Genomic DNA, 15918 nt, shown 5'->3' on the forward strand with positions numbered 1-15918 from the left:
TGTGACGTTGTAATGTCAGTATCAGCTGTTACGGAAATCTGAAACAAAACAAGTTGTCTCTGTGAGATTTTAATTTGACTTGGCAAAGGTCTCAGAAAACAGTACAGAGTACAGCAGCTGTCCAGTGCCATCACATTCCCCCCTTTTGATCATTTATTGATCACAAGTATTCACAGGGCAGCACGGTGGTTAGCACTGTTGCCTCACAGCAAGAAGGTCCTGAGTTTGACTCCACAGGAGCCTGTCTGTGTGGAGTTTGAATGCAGTTGGGTTAACTGATGATTCTAAATCGTCCATAGGTGTGAGTGTGAATGGTGTCTGTCTCTCTGTGTTAGCTCTGCGATACACTGGCGACCTGTCCAGGGTGTACCCTGTTATCAATTAACCCAGCCCTACTAACTGACATGACAGCATCACACAGTTGCTGTAGGTTTGTTGGGTGCATATTGTGAGATTACTATACTATCTTATGCCACCTTTTACTTCTAATCAAAGAATTGTTGAATCATTATACGGCTATAGGCCACATTATTCCTTGGATTAAAGATTGTGAAATCATTACACCATTTTATGATGCATTATACTGCTGAGTTATAAGAAATGCTGTTTGTGTCGAATCATGGCCTTCCTTTTCTGATTACAAAGAGAACAGAATATATTGTAGAGGTTTTCTGCCTCATCTCATCAGGAGGAGATAAAACAGGAAGCCAAGGCCATCACTTAGGTGCTGTAAGAGAGAAAGATGGTAAATGGTAAATGGCCTGTATTTGTATAGCGCTTTACTTAGTCCCTAAGGACCCCAAAGCACTTTACAGAACATTCAGTCATTCACACACACTGGTGATGGCAAGCCACATTGTAGCCACAGCTGCCTTGGGTCACACTGACAGAGGCGTGAATGTGAATGCTTAGTGCGGAGGGGGGCCGGAGCTATAAGAATGTGAGAAATGGTCAGACACTTCTGGCGGACACCCTCCTGTCCGGATGTTTGTAATGCTCAAAGTGTGTATGGAATAAAGAGAATTGTTTTGATGAGATTGTTGAGATTGTGTTGTTCTTCCTTCAACCCAAAGATCAAAGAACTGGGATATCCAATGATATCCATGATATCCCACCACAACCCAAAGGTACTCTCTGTGAGATCTGGTGTCTGTGGAAGCCATTTGAGAACAGTGAGCTCACTGTCATGTTCAAGAAACCAGTTTCAGATATTGTGAGCTTTGTGCTTTATCTTGCTGGAAAACCGACATCAGATGATGGATACAATGTGGTCATGAAGGGAAGGACATGGTCAGCAACGATAATGAGGCAGACTGTGGCATTTTAAAGATGCTCATTTGGCTCTAAAGGGTCCAAAGGGTACCAAGAAAATATTCGTCACACCATTAGATAAACATCACAAGCCTGAAGTGTTGAGACAAAGCAGAATGGATCCATGCTTTCATGCTTGAAAGCTGTTTCTACCAAATTCTGACATGTGACAGGAGAAAATCAAGACACTAGATCAGGCAAATTCTTTTTCCATTCTTCTGTTTTCCAATTTTGGTGAGCCCGTGTGAATTGTAGTGACAGTTTCCTGATCTTAACTGACAGGAGTGGCACCTGGGTTATTTTCTGTTGTGCGTTGGTTGTATAAAATGGTTGTTTGACTTTGTTTCCTACCAGCTCAAACCAGTCTGGCCACTCTCCTCTAACCTCTGAGATAACAGGGCATTTTCACACAGAAAATTGCAGCTCTGCAAAGATATTCTCTCTTTTTCAGATCGTTCTCCGTGACCTCTTGAGATGGTTGTGCAGGAAAACCCCAGCAGATCAGCAGTTTCTGAAATACTCAGCCCGTCAGGCATCAACATTTAAATCACCTTTCTTTTCCATTCTGGTGCTTGGTTTGAACTTCAGCAGGCCGTTTTGACCATGTCTACACACTTAAATAGATTTGTCTTTGTACCATGTGATTGGTTAACATTTGCATTAACAAGCAGCAGAACAGGTGTGCCTAATGAAATGACTGCTGAATGCTTTTGTTATTGTAGAATCTCCTCAATATGGTGTAGTCGAACTGAGTGCAGAATAATTTGTCTGTTCTGCTTGAACAGGATTAATTGAATAAGTGAATTTAAAGTGTTTGTTTTGCTTGGAATAAACAGAAGCCTGGAATGTAACATGACAGCTGCGTCTGTGAGAAGTGCATCGATTAGCAGTAAATGTGTCGAGGGCCAGGCTCCAGGTACAGACAGGGTCATTAATTATTAATACGCTTTTCATTGTGGATGTTTTAACCACTGACGCAAGTACCTGTAGCAGCAGCAGAAGACCATCAGATGCTGCCGATTATTGTACCTTTTTTGCAAAAAGTTATGGTGAGAAAGTCTTTACTTAGGCAAATATAAACACAATCAAGCAGTTGATTTAACCCTTTAATGCTAAGTGTATCATGTTTGATATGTGAGTTTTTGCAAGTTTTAGAGACTTTATTGGTGTGATTTTTTTCCCATGTAAAAAATAAATAAATTGCACTATACATTTTGAAAGAATGCATTGCAAAAAGATTTGCTAATATAACTCAAATTAAAACTTGTATATACAAATGAGCTTTTTAAAATTTCATCACAAGGTTAAAAAATAGAATTATTATGTATGAGAAGGTGGTGTTCTGTGTACTTGTGCACGTGGGCGATCGTGGCTCAAGAGTTGGCAGTTTGTCTTGTAATCGGAAGGTTGCTGGTTCGAGCCCCGGCTCCGACAGTCTCGGTCGTTGTGTCCTTGGGCAAGACACTTCACCTGTTGCCTAATGGTGGTGGTCAGAGGGCCCGGTGGCGCCAGTGTCCGGCAGCCTCGCCTGTCAGTGCGCCCCAGGGCAGCTGTGGCTACAATGTAGCTTGCCATCACCAGTGTGTGAATGTGTGTGTGAATGGGTGGATGACTGAATGTGTAAAGCGCTTTGGGGTCCTTTGGGACTAGTAAAGCGCTATATAAATACGGACCATTTACCATTTACCCCGTGAAATCGTCACAAGTTCCTAAAACAGATTAAATAATACACTTTTTTCCCAGCCTTAAACTAAATAAAAATAATAATGATAACAGAAAGAAAAACACAGAAATATGTTTATTAGTTTATTTATAAATACAGTATATTATTTACACTGTAAGTCCTCCAACTGGAAGACAACAAAAAGGCATCAAGGCATTAATCTGATATCGAAAACTCCATCCCCACCACCGGTGTACATAACCAACAACAACAACATCCACATGGACCTTACCTCAGAAGAAGCAAGAGTCAAATCATGAGCAATTTAAAGTCAGTCAATGACCTCTTTTCCCACATTGTTGGCAAGAGGATAAGGCGATTCAATAAAGTCCGAGGACCATTACAGGAGAGATTCCGACTGCCCATCTCACTTACTAACATCTTCATTTGCTCTCACTAAATTTTTCAGGTGCGAAAAAAAAAAATACTTAATTGACCACATACTGTCGCAAAACACCGTTCAAATCCACTGCTAAAAGTTCACTGTCTCTAAGCGGAAAATCCAAATACAGCTCGATCACAAATTCTACCTCAATAACAAGTGGCCAAGTTAACTGTACTGATTTATGGTAACAATAGATCCCAGAAAGCATCTACGATAATGTGACTACTCTGGATTTTAAAAAAATCTGATGTATAAGACTTTTACTTCTGAAATAATGGCCTTAACTTCACAAAAAAAGGAATTTGTTTTTCACAATTACTTTAATTCATCTAACCACAATCCTGAGATCATCTGGAGAGTAAGAAGAAAGCTTATGCATGTTAGAGCCACACTCACAACCATGTTATTCACCATGAAAACCGTACACACCAACAGATGTCCAGTCTTTCTCCAAGAAAAGGTTATTATGGTTTGGGTTCCTTCTGAGCTCATCATACATATTTAAAATAAAGTTGTCAGTTTCCAAATGAATGACGGCATGTCATATCTATCATTTCCACCCTCTATCCTTTTTTTTTTTCTATTCTGCTGATTTATAAAAGCACAAAGCATCCTTTAAACTGCCATTACCTTTATAAGATCACAAAAAGCAACTTGCTGAAGCACTGAAACATCCAGCAAAGCCAACGCCAAGATTCCCACTTGGAAAGTTGTCTGCAAAGGCTCTAACGCGTTCACTCACCGCAGTGTAACAGTGCACAAACATTTTGCCTAATACTGACCAAGAAGAACTACAGGAGTAGAACTCAAGCGGGCCTTAAACTTTAATGCAGTCACACCATCCATCTACCAGCAAAATGACACTACCAAGCGCACACAGAACTGCTTCTCACAATACTCTACAAGCACGATGCAGTCTGCAGTGTACTCCTGCTGCTGACCTATGGTAAATAATCCTATATAATCAAGTATGAAGGATTCTAAAAGTGGAATATCACGTAACATAAAGCAGAACTTTGGCTGCAAACGTAACTGTAATGATCATTAATCTGTCTACTTTAAGCTTAACAAGTAAGCCTTTAACCCGGTCAACCTAAGAAGGTTACCTTCTCCCATTTCCGCCTGAAAAACTTTGTCAGGATTTCCTTGGAATGAAGATAACACTTTGGTGGTTCAGACATGGGACCATTTGGTCAAAGTTTGGGGTCATTTCTTAAAAGCAGTACAATTTGTTTCCTCTGGAGCGAGCGCAATCCTCCCCATTCATGACTGCTTTTGCACAAACTCAAAGGAAAGCTGGTGACCCAGTGCATTGCTTGCACAAGCCGACATGCTATATGCATGCATGCATTCTTTCGTCTGTGTGACATCTTAATTAGAAAAAAGAAAAATTGTCATGCAATTTCTTAAGTAGCTAAATTTTTAAACTCCAGTTCTTCTGATTTAGCAAATATGTGTAAACTATAGAAAAAGAAAGGCATTTGAACCTAATCAGATGAGTTAAGACATATAATTAAGGGCCTCTTATTACAATGCATAGTTAATTGCTGTACAATACATTTACAAATCAATGACTGAAACATTAAAACTTTCAACCAATTAATCTCATCTAGACGTTTTAAAGGAAACTCCAAGATCGTCACCCTTCAGTGAAGCCCTTGAAACAATCACCGAGCCTGCTCGTCAGTTACCGAGAAGGTACACGGTGGCAACGTTGGTCAGCGGGAATGTTATGCTCTGAACCTGACAGTCTCCTTCCACGATACAAGCAATAGCGAGAAGCACGGAGTGAAAACGGTATCACACAAAGCTGACACATAACATTGGAGTGTCTGCGTCTCACCATGCGAGATACAAACCCCAGAATGACAGAACAATGCAACATCACAACAAAAAGAGCTGCAGCTGAACCAAAAACAAACAGAAGTACTGCATATGCGGCGTGTAAGGCAGCTTGACAAAAAACTGCATGTGCCCCTTTCCTGCAAACTGGTTCGTTTGCGTGGAGGGCACACGATCGTCTGATTTTAGGGCCAGACTAACCCAGCAGATACAACAACCGAATTTATTTCTATTTGCCCCAAATTTATAATGACCGAACATCAGTGATGACTGCAGTTTTGTAAATTTTTACAAGCCTTTCAAATCAAATGGTTTTGCTTGAAAATGACTTTTGCAATGGTTGGATCACATGCAAAGATCCACAAATGAAATTGAAAATACCACTTTGATCTGATCCGACAGGAGCAGTTAGCTTTTCTTTTGATTTTTTTAGGGGAGGGTTTCTTTTCCTTTAGCATCTCGTGGTAACATCTCCTCTTTGTTAGGAAAGTATAAAAGATGGACGCAGCTCCTAGGACATGAAGCCAACATGGAAGTGCTTTAAATATACGTTCTTTTTAATGGCCTCCAAGAAATGCTTTTATGGATCTGATCATATTAGATAAAATATTAAATACATTTTGCTCATTCTAAGTTTCAGAAAGGATAATAATCCATTAGCTGACCATTTGTGATTGACAAGTCGTCAACCAACAAGTGTGCAGTTCACTGACCTCTGGGTGACCTCACTGTGGCTACGTCCATCTTTTACACCGTCTATGTTTCTCAGTATTTTTGGAGTCATTTTTGGGGGGTTGACGCGCCCCAGATTAAACAATTAAATATGGCTGTGTTTTAGAAACTGTTTATATTAATCATCCTTGAACGCATCTTTACCTCGCTTTTAAAGAGTGTCAAAAGTGGGCTGAGCTGAACCCAAATGTGCAAGTATACAATAAATGTAACAGTAATATTTATCAATTTGATCTTTAGATATCAAAATTGGTAAAGCTTCCAAAAAGTCCTACATCACTGCAGCCTGACTACGCACCGTGACCTAAATAAAATTCAAGCCTAAAATCACTTGCACATCAAGTAGATCCTTGATAAAGTGGAGATGCAGAAACAGATCCACAGAAAATAAAGCTGAGCTAAATATAATGTGATTCATCATCACTTCAAATTAACAGCTGTGGCTCTGGAGAAGCAAAGAGTTTAACCTTTCAAGTATTTTTTTTGTTGAGTTTGATTTTTTTTTTTATGTGGAGAAAATATTTGATTTCCTTAGAAAGTGATTTCAAATGTATATGATCGCTCTTCCTTAGCAAAACCCCTAAAAAGTGATGGGCTGTGTTAAATATATAAAGTTTCAAGGATATATTGCATTTATTTTTAAATATTATCTGTGTGAGAGTGATGAAAAATTCCACCAACAAAGCCCTCCTTTTGAAAAAAAGAAAAACAATGTGCAATAGTTAAAGCTATGGCATCAGAAAGTGTTAGATTGTAAGTCCATAGGAAGAAAAACTAAGTGTGGGGAAAAAAAGGGATGAGAAGCCTGGACGGACCCAGTGGTGTCTGAGGTAGGGTGCAGTTAGCCCGCTGTGTTACTTGACTTTCTGAGCCCATTTCAGATCGTCCGACCTCGGCTTCTCTCCTGTCACACCCTGGATGAGATCCTCCAAGTATCTCCAGAAACCCAGCTTCTCCAAAGGGTAGTTCAGCCAACCTGGAGAATTAAAAAACAAACATTAACTCTCAAATCATCTTTAATTACATCCCTTATTCTGTCTGTCTTTCTTAAGTCAGACCCACTCACTCAGTGCATAACACTGAGCGAAGCACTCTTAATGAAGATGTAGGGTCAAAACCCATCTTTCAACAGAAATAAACACACAATGGAAAACTATAAAACCTGCCCTAACCTTCTTTCTTTGAAACATATTCTTTTTTTTTTTTTAACTCTGATAAGCTCTGGAAATCTGTAATAATATAACCCTTTCCACTAACTAACCATATCCGGTATTTCTACTACTGAGAATCCCTCAGCTACTCTGTGACTTTGCTTTTGCGATCAACCGCCAATGTCTCCGGGCTGCACGTGCAGCCGGATATCCTATACCTGCATCAAAACTTCCTGTTAATGACCGGGCTCTGGGTAACCAGTGGTTTCTAAATTGAATTTAGGTCAATAAGTTCCTTTTTTGTTCTCCACTCAGACAGTTTATAAACATGTTACTAAAGCTTGCTCAGACTACAGGCGGGCTGCAATCAAAAAAAGCCTCTCTTTTGCCCACAGGTTCCGAAGATACCTTAAATCAGGCATTACAGCAAGGTGAAATAATCACTCACTTTTAAGACCCAAGTGTGGAACAAAAAAAGATTATTAACTTAATTATTAACCCAGCCTGTTTAAATACAGAACTTTAGGACAATTTTTAATTACACACTTAGTATGGGCTTAAATACAGAGTACTGATCTTATTTTGAGCAGTTGGCAGATAAATGTACATGTATTTACACACAATCTAACTGCGCAAGGAGCAGTTTTCATGACAAACACATTGTCAGTAAGTCAGCACAGGTGCAGCTTCATTGTTGGGAGGTTTTGTAAAGCACTACAACCCAAAGTCAGTCATGCAAGCCTGGACATGAAGCACCCTCTTTGCAACCGTTTTCACCCTGCAACAGCCAGCAACCTTTACAAGCTGGTCAGGGAATACACGTTTCCTTAGCGCACAGCGGTTGCCAAAGGGTCAACAACCAGTCTCTGGGCCTGTATGACTAAGCCCTAATGTAGCAAATCTTCCATGTGAACATGCAAACATAGTAGAAGTGGGTAGACAGAGTTTGGTTGGGTAGTGTGAGAAAAGGTCTGGGTAATCCTGACGAAATAATACTACAAACCCGTAGTGATGCAGAAGTAGGTCTCGTGAGGAGAGACATGATGGATGCGGTGGTGCTTGCGGGGAAGGATGATGTGGCAGTCCTGCAGGAACACGACCCAACGAGGCAGCCCGAAGTATGTGTGAGACCACTTGTGAATCTGGTTGGTAAGAGTCACAAAGATGGCCAGTGCATACAGGTAGCAGTACAGGGGGTAGATATGGTAAATCTCCGCTGCAGGTAAAAGAAGACAAACATGGTAGTTTGTTTGCTGTTGCCTTCCTGCCCTTTTCTTAAAGAAACCGTTTTATTTTTTTTTATCAGATTAGAGCATTGTCACGGTGGAGATAATGCTTTGTTGATACGAAACTCACCAGGTGAGAAGGTGAGAAAGTTATAGGCCATGTTTGCTAGAGGGACTATGGTCAGCATGCAGTTGTCACCGTTGGTCTCAATGAAGTCGTGACGGGTGATGGCTGTGGGGTCGATGTGGTGCTCTCTGAATGGACGTATAAAGGCCTGCATATATGTGGCAAATTAAGGAAAATGCTCCCTTTGAAAAATGACTATTTGGAGGTAAATGATGGGAAATCATACCTTTCCAAAGATGGGCAGATCTACCGATCCCCACGTATCAGCCCCCCAGTGAACAAATCCTGATGCAAAGTCTGCAGTGAGGATACCTGCCACTGAAAAGAAGAAAAAAAGAGAAGCTTGTTAAACGAGACAGCAAATAATAACACATAAGAAGACTACATCGGTTTTTTTAATTTAGTACTTACCAATGCCCAGCAGGATGGACCATATATGTCCCTGATGGAAATTGGCAAGGAGGTAAATGAGGTTGAAGGCCATGAGAGAGAAGCAGAGGATGACACTGATCCATTCTTGACATCTTTTGCCTTAAAGAACAAGAAATAGGAGCTTTTTAGTGACAAATTCAATCACTTGTGCAGCATTTTCAGTGCAGATATTCCAGTGATGTTCAAAGGTTAGCAAACGACTCTGCGTGTTTGTCTGATGTGGCAGCATTCCTCTGTTCTTTGACAATAATGAGCAGCAGGGCCTGAAATACCTGTCCACATGTTACAGCACAAAGACTGTAATTTAGTGACCTAGAAACAAAACAGCAAAAAAGCAGCAAACACAGTGTGAAACCACAAGACTAGATCTTAGTAAAAGGAGTGGGTGAATAGGACTTACCGTATTCCTTTTAAAAAAAACTCAGTAGTTTAGTGCTTATCCCACAGATTTTAATATTTGTCAAAGGGGAAATTTTGAGCATGCGCTAACTCATTTTGAACCAACTCACATTTTTGAAGCATTTCGATTTATTCATTAAAAAATATAACACTAGTTTGTTGCATTAACCCTCATTAACGTGTGACCTCATTGTTACTGGCTGTTTTATATTTACATCAGCTTACGCTCCAATAAATCTGTCCCGAACAAATGTATGTTCCATTAAACTGTGGTGCTTATTTTTTTCTGTCGTGCCCCACTTGTGAAACCATAACGATTTTACCAAAACATTAAAAACAATTAGAATGATCTGATGATAATTTAGCCCACAAAACATTTGATTAATTCAGCTTTCAGCAGATCTTGTGGCCCTATCATCCACCAGTCGAATGCACACCCCAGAGACACTATAAGCATGAGATTTAATGCACACAACAAATGATGAACAGAAATCCACTGGAGAATTCAGCAACACTAAAGATGGTGGTTATCTCACCCCCTCTGCCACCAAAGAGTCACTCAACAGCCGAAGCAGGAAACATGAGCCAGCTGTGTTATTGACCAGACACACAGCTGAACATGGCAGCTTATCTACCCGCTCCATCATAGTCTGTGGTTTTATCACTTTCCTTGCCTAACGTGAATTTGCATTGCTTTTGGTCAGAAATGTTAGTCAGTGATATTGGTGCTCTTTGCTGAGCTGTTAAGAAAGCCCTAACGTTGAGAAACATTCATCAGTTTTGTTCTGCTTAAGTCAAATTTTTGTGGCTCCAGACATGCACTGGGTATTCCAGAACATCATTATGTTTCCAGTAACATATCTCATTCCTGCCAGGTCCCCAAGGCGTTCCCAATGCAGATGACAAAGTGAATTCTGGTTCTATCCCGGGGTCTCTTCCCAGAGGAACGTACCTAGAAAACCTCCAAGGGAAGGCACCTAGGAAACGATGCCTGACCCACCTCAGCTGGCTCTTTCAGGGGAGCAGCTGCTCTGCTCCCAACTCCCTTCACATGTCTCCTCACCCTCTCTCTAAGGCCTGATTTAGACTTTTGCCTAACCGACATTACCTATGTTAAGTGTTTGCCAGCATTTATGTTGGTGCATTATGTGTTAATAATGTATCCAGTGCCAGTTGCCAGATACAAATAAAATGATGAGACGTTCTTCCCTCCTGCGGACATCAGCCTTTGTTTTGGTCAGTTTCGTCAAATCTCCTTCCAGGAATTTGCTGACATTTGTGAGTCCGAATACTGATACTATGATTATTATTCCTCATATTCTCTCACTGAAGGTCCAAAACCTGCCATGAAAAAGTATCCTAAAACAAACAGGAGCAATCAACAGCACACAATAACCCAATAAACACGCATTAGCCTCTACTTTTGGGGCATTTTTTAAGACTCTAGACAGGGTTTTTTTTTGTCCATGTGAACATCTATCCCTGATGTTTGAAAACGTCAAATGAAATCAAGCTCTAGATAAACTAAATCATACAGTAACAAGGTTTTTAATATGCAGGAGAAACCATGCTACCTGCTGTGACTTAACTGTGTAGAAATGTAATGCGTGTGTAATGACAGTAGACTCAAAGAAATGTGGAAAAGCAGAATATTTTTGAAGTTGCACATTTTTCTTAAGGCATTACAAATATCTTCTCTTGAGTGGCAAATGTCTGGGATAAAGGATGTCTTTTCTCTCTGGCCCAGATGACCACTATCACAGGACTTCCTGGGTGTTTTTAATGCAGTGTTTCCAGTTTGGCCCACTTAAGATCAAACGGGGGCTGCATGTGGCCCAGGAACTAAAATAAGTTTCTAATCAGTCACATGCAAAACCTAGTTTCAGTTGCCATTCTGAAAATGCATTTTTATGATGGGCGTGAAACACCACTGAGTGTTTTGACAGGGTGACCGATGGAGCTCTCCAAACAATTCAGAGCATGAGTTTTTGGTTGTGTTTGCAGCCCGTGTGTGCTGACTTGGCAACCAACAACAGCACAGATACGAAAGGTCACAGCAGCTCCGTGACCAGACGAGGTTTCTGAGCCTAAAGCAGAGGCAGTGGATTCTTCTATAACCTCTCTCCCTGATGCTCGAAATGTCAAAGCAGCACAGCCACTCGAAAACAAATTCAGCCACTCTGACATAATTTCCTCTTGTGTCACGACAGCACCGTGGCTGTAATACACCCATACTGCCGACGGCTGCTCGGTGTCATTTAAGTGGAGCAGTTAAATACAATCTGCTTCTTTTCGTTTAGTAGTTTTAGCAGTTTGTTTCTTGGTGACTGAATAAAGACCGTCGTTATGTCACACCGCCACTCGGTGAACATGCCCATTAGACGGAGCTGCAGCGGAGAGGATCGACTCACCTGGCGAGTACAAATTAGCCAGTTCTCGGGCACCGGCGTGTTGTGGACCCCATCTGGCCGCTCCCCGGCCCGGTCCCTGTGGCTCAAGGCTCTGTGTTTCCCCTCCACACTCGTTCTCGTTAACCATACTCGCCATTTCTTTCCGCTATGGGCCCGGCCCCTTCAATCTCTCTACTCACCACCAGGAACCAACAGAATCACCAACTTCTCAGCCCACAGACAGCGTAACGTTTTCAGCCAATGAGGTGCAAGCCGTTGAACGCAGCTACCAATCAACAGCCAGTTGGCTGCTTGGTTACTTCACAGGCAGCCAACTGACCAATAGGGAAGGGGGCTGCGAGGGGCGCGATCGAATTTCCTGACCCCACCCGTGCTGTCTAGAACCCGCTCTGCTCGTGCCCGCGATAGTCCAGAATGAGCAGGAAACGCAAATTTAGTGCAGTAAACAGTAACCTTCACTAGGGCCAATAATGTTTTAAGGCGCTGACACAATTTACAGCTATTCCTTTAAAAAAATCTTACATTTCTTTCTACTTTGGGTAGGTCACCGCACTGTGTGCCACTTTACGGTACGGTATATGACATTTTCATTTCAGCCATGAAGCTTGCAGCCACGGAGACCACAAGAAAAAAGTACTTATTTGTTTTATTTTGTTTTACACACGCTTAAGTTCCTGTGTTAATATAAATACGCTTCTAAATCAAATATTCATTACTAGTAGAGGCTTATTAATGGGTATCGTCAAGGGAGTCTATCTTGTCGTAAATCCTTAACTAACCAATCAGCAACATTGACAGAATGCTAGAATTTTATCTGCAAATTATACTCTCCTGTAAGAAAAAAAAATGAACTTTTATTTCAATGCGAACGCACTATCGATACCGTTTAGTGAAAACTGAAATTATATGTGGCATTTTCTGTCTTAGAAGTATTTGTAAATGCCTTTACTTCCAGTCACTTGTTCCCTCAACACTATCTTGAGCGCCCTCTCCTGGTGTTCTACGTGAGTTGCAGTCAATATCTGTGCAATGGAATTAACGGGAAGCGGAGTTTTTAGACAACTTTCTTTATGAACAACCACACAGTCAAATAAGGCACTAAGAATATTTATGTACAAAACCAGTGTACAAAAAAAAAAAAAGAAACTAGACACTCAAACAGTGCATTAAACTTAAAATAACCAGCCATGTTTATGCATGGTTTAAATTAAAAATTGAATGCAAGTATTTGTGAATAAAAGACATCCCTAATGATACCACAATCCAGATAATTGAATCCAATTTAGGATTGATTGATAATAATTTCAAATTTAATTTAAGTCATTGTTAAATGTGGGCATTGAAGCAGCCTGGACTGCAGCCAGCTTCACACGTTGTTCTAGAAATTAAATGAATAAAAATAGAATCATGAGGTCCACACTTTCAATATCTTTTGTAAACCAGAGTTCACATCCAAATAAAATTTCAGCTTTATGTATTCATTAGTTGGGTAAATCTCATTTAGGAGAGGAAGTGAAACATATTTCTCTGCAACACCTGAGCTTCCTCAGGATATAATTCCTTTTTACTGGGTTATGATACATTTTGTCTAATAAAATATTTCTGATAACTTTGTTTGTGCACCTGCTATCACAAAAGTCAATTATTGTCAGTCTGGGAGAAGTCCTAGAGTACACAGTGTCTTCTTTAATCATTGATCTCAGAGGGACCCAGATGGCGCTTGTCAATGTTTTATAACTCTTAGCAGTGCATACTAACTTGAATTTTTCTCAGTACACCTCAGGCTGTAATAGATTACCGTTCTAATCCATAAAATGAGCTACATCTGTACACAGATATCGTACCAATCAAAAGTAGTGTCTGTTCAGAATGAAGGTTCTAAACCATCTCAGTTTGAAGTACTATTCGTATTATTAAAAAAAATGGCATTAGCCCCAACATCTTTATAATTTTTAACCATATCACATGTTACATTTATGCCTCCAATGGTGTAGTGGTTAACACGTTTGCTTAGCAAGAAAATTTGGCTGGCTCAATTAAAGCCAGACACAGCCATCCATTTTGGAGTGTGTGTCCATAAGCACATCTGTTGTAATAATTAAATAAATAAATAAGCATTAAAAACCTATGCTAAATCAAACACGTGGTGCTATGTGGCAACGGAGTAGCTGAAAGCTGCTTTTATTGCTTTGCTATGTCCCTCCGCAGCAATCAGTTTAAAATGAATATTTTGAACTGGTTTATATTTCTTATACCAACACAAATATTGGTATAATATTTGTGTGTATTACATATTGACTGCAGAGGGGACTCATGCAGAGCCAGTATCTCACATTTATTTATATTCAGCTAGAGACCTGAGGCTTTGGGGAAGTGGTTGATCACATGGAAGGTAAAAGGAGTTAATGAGTTCATTTTTCAGATGGAGGGTTGTGTCATCTCACTTTTTTGACACATCGTGAAATTTTAAACCAAAACCTTCATGACTCAGTTGGTTTTAACAGGTCATAAAAACTTCACACCTATAGAACATTTTATGGATCAGTTAGTGGTTTTAGATCCACAGAATAAGATAAATTCAACTGGGGTTCCTCAAGGGTCTGTCCTCAGTCCTTTTTTCCTTAACCTTTACATGGTTCTGCTTGTTACTATCATAAGGAATCATAATATATCCTGCCATTCCTACACAGATGATGTACATTTGTACTCAGCATTTTCCTCTGATGATCTTACCTGCACTGATGACATTAACTGCTGGATGCCTCCAAACCTTTTAGAACAGAAACAAAACAGAAACTTTGTTGTTGATCCAAAAAGTCAGAGACAGAAAAATGTGGTCATATTTGTCATCCCTTTCTCTGAAATACAGCGTGAAAAACAGCAATGTTACCATTTTGGACAGCGTTCTCAATTTTGATGATCATGTTGATATTCTATTATCACATCATGCACTGTAGATCTATGTGTTTGTTTTTTTGCCTTGTATGTTAGGCACTCTGACAAATCTGACCTTTTGTCATCTGTTTTTTCATCATGTTTAAGCCTTCACTGCAACTATGCGTAATCACAGACATCAACTTGGCAACCATTATCAACAGAAGTGTTAAGCTGCTAAATCCTTCAGGTATTCCTTTGTTGACCCCAAATCTTGAGCAAGTGCCACATCACTGCTGAAAACAGGAACAGGTGTTACAGTGATATCTGTCACCTGTGATGCTTCAGCTGCGTATAAGGTTGCCAGTATATGCTCAGGTAAGGTGTCTTAACGGTTCATTGGTTATTTAAAAAAATAACGTGACACATTATAAGATTTAAAACAACATGTGGCAGGTAATCCCTCTGATCCCCAAAGAGGAAAAATTAAAACCTAGAGATGGTTGTTTGGGAAATCCCAGTAGATCAGTAGTTTCTGAAATATTCAGACCAGCCACATTCAAAGTCATTTGAAAACACCTTTCTTCCACATTCTGATGCTCAGTTCTAACTTCAACAGGTCATCTCGACCATGTCTACATGCATAAATGCACTGACTGATTAGATGTGTGCGTTAACGAGCGGTTGAACAGGTGTACCTAATAAAGCGGTCAGTGAGTGTGTATTCTGCTACAAATAGGTCAGTGTATGCACAAACAGTCACTGGGGGCCAAAAGCTCATACTTCAGACAGTTCTTCTTACTCTTGATGACGTCAGTGCCAGGGGAAATCCTTATATGGTCTTCGCAGTGGGCGCAACAACCTCACCCCTGATATTCAAATATTTACCAGGAACAGCCAATCAGAAGAAAGTTGGATTAAGTCGAGCGAGAAGGAAGCTAAACAGCTTGTTTCAGACAGTGGGCGAAGGGAGGCTTCTCTAGTAGCAGTCCAAACATGAAAATACAAAGCTGGGAATTAGTATAACAGGTTCCCTTTAATCAGAAAAACAGACACAAGTGAGATTTGTACGGCAAATGCGCCCAGTTTCCGCCATGTGATTGGCAGATTAAATATTTGTCCTAGCTGTAGAAGAAGTGTACCTAATAATGTGGGGAAACGGTGATAGAAGGTTTTGAAAAAGAGGCACCCAAAGTGTTTCACAAATTAGTAACAGCTCAGCTGTGGGTGTGTGTAAGAGTCTGTCCCTTTACATAAATCTCATTTTAGTAAACTTGAAACAAGCGGATAGTTCTTTTAAATGTA

At 40.3% G+C, this 15918-nt stretch overlaps 1 protein-coding gene across 1 annotated transcript; it reads right to left on the reverse strand.

Moving 5' to 3' along the window:
• Positions 1–3104: 3104 nt before the first annotated feature.
• peds1 (plasmanylethanolamine desaturase 1) lies at positions 3105–12050 on the reverse strand. The gene is made up of 6 exons (XM_005731584.2): positions 11740–12050; positions 8909–9028; positions 8724–8815; positions 8501–8645; positions 8148–8360; positions 3105–6969 (listed from the first exon to the last, which is right to left on the reverse strand). Exons 1-6 carry the CDS (start codon positions 11873–11875, stop codon positions 6848–6850), a joined length of 828 nt encoding a protein of 275 aa, XP_005731641.1. The 5' UTR covers positions 11876–12050; the 3' UTR covers positions 3105–6847.
• Positions 12051–15918: the final 3868 nt, after the last annotated feature.

The sequence above is a fragment of the Pundamilia nyererei genome, unplaced genomic scaffold (genome assembly GCF_000239375.1).
Source record: "Pundamilia nyererei isolate P.nyererei 1_Seehausen unplaced genomic scaffold, PunNye1.0 scaffold00044, whole genome shotgun sequence".
Classification (NCBI taxonomy): domain Eukaryota; kingdom Metazoa; phylum Chordata; class Actinopteri; order Cichliformes; family Cichlidae; genus Pundamilia; species Pundamilia nyererei.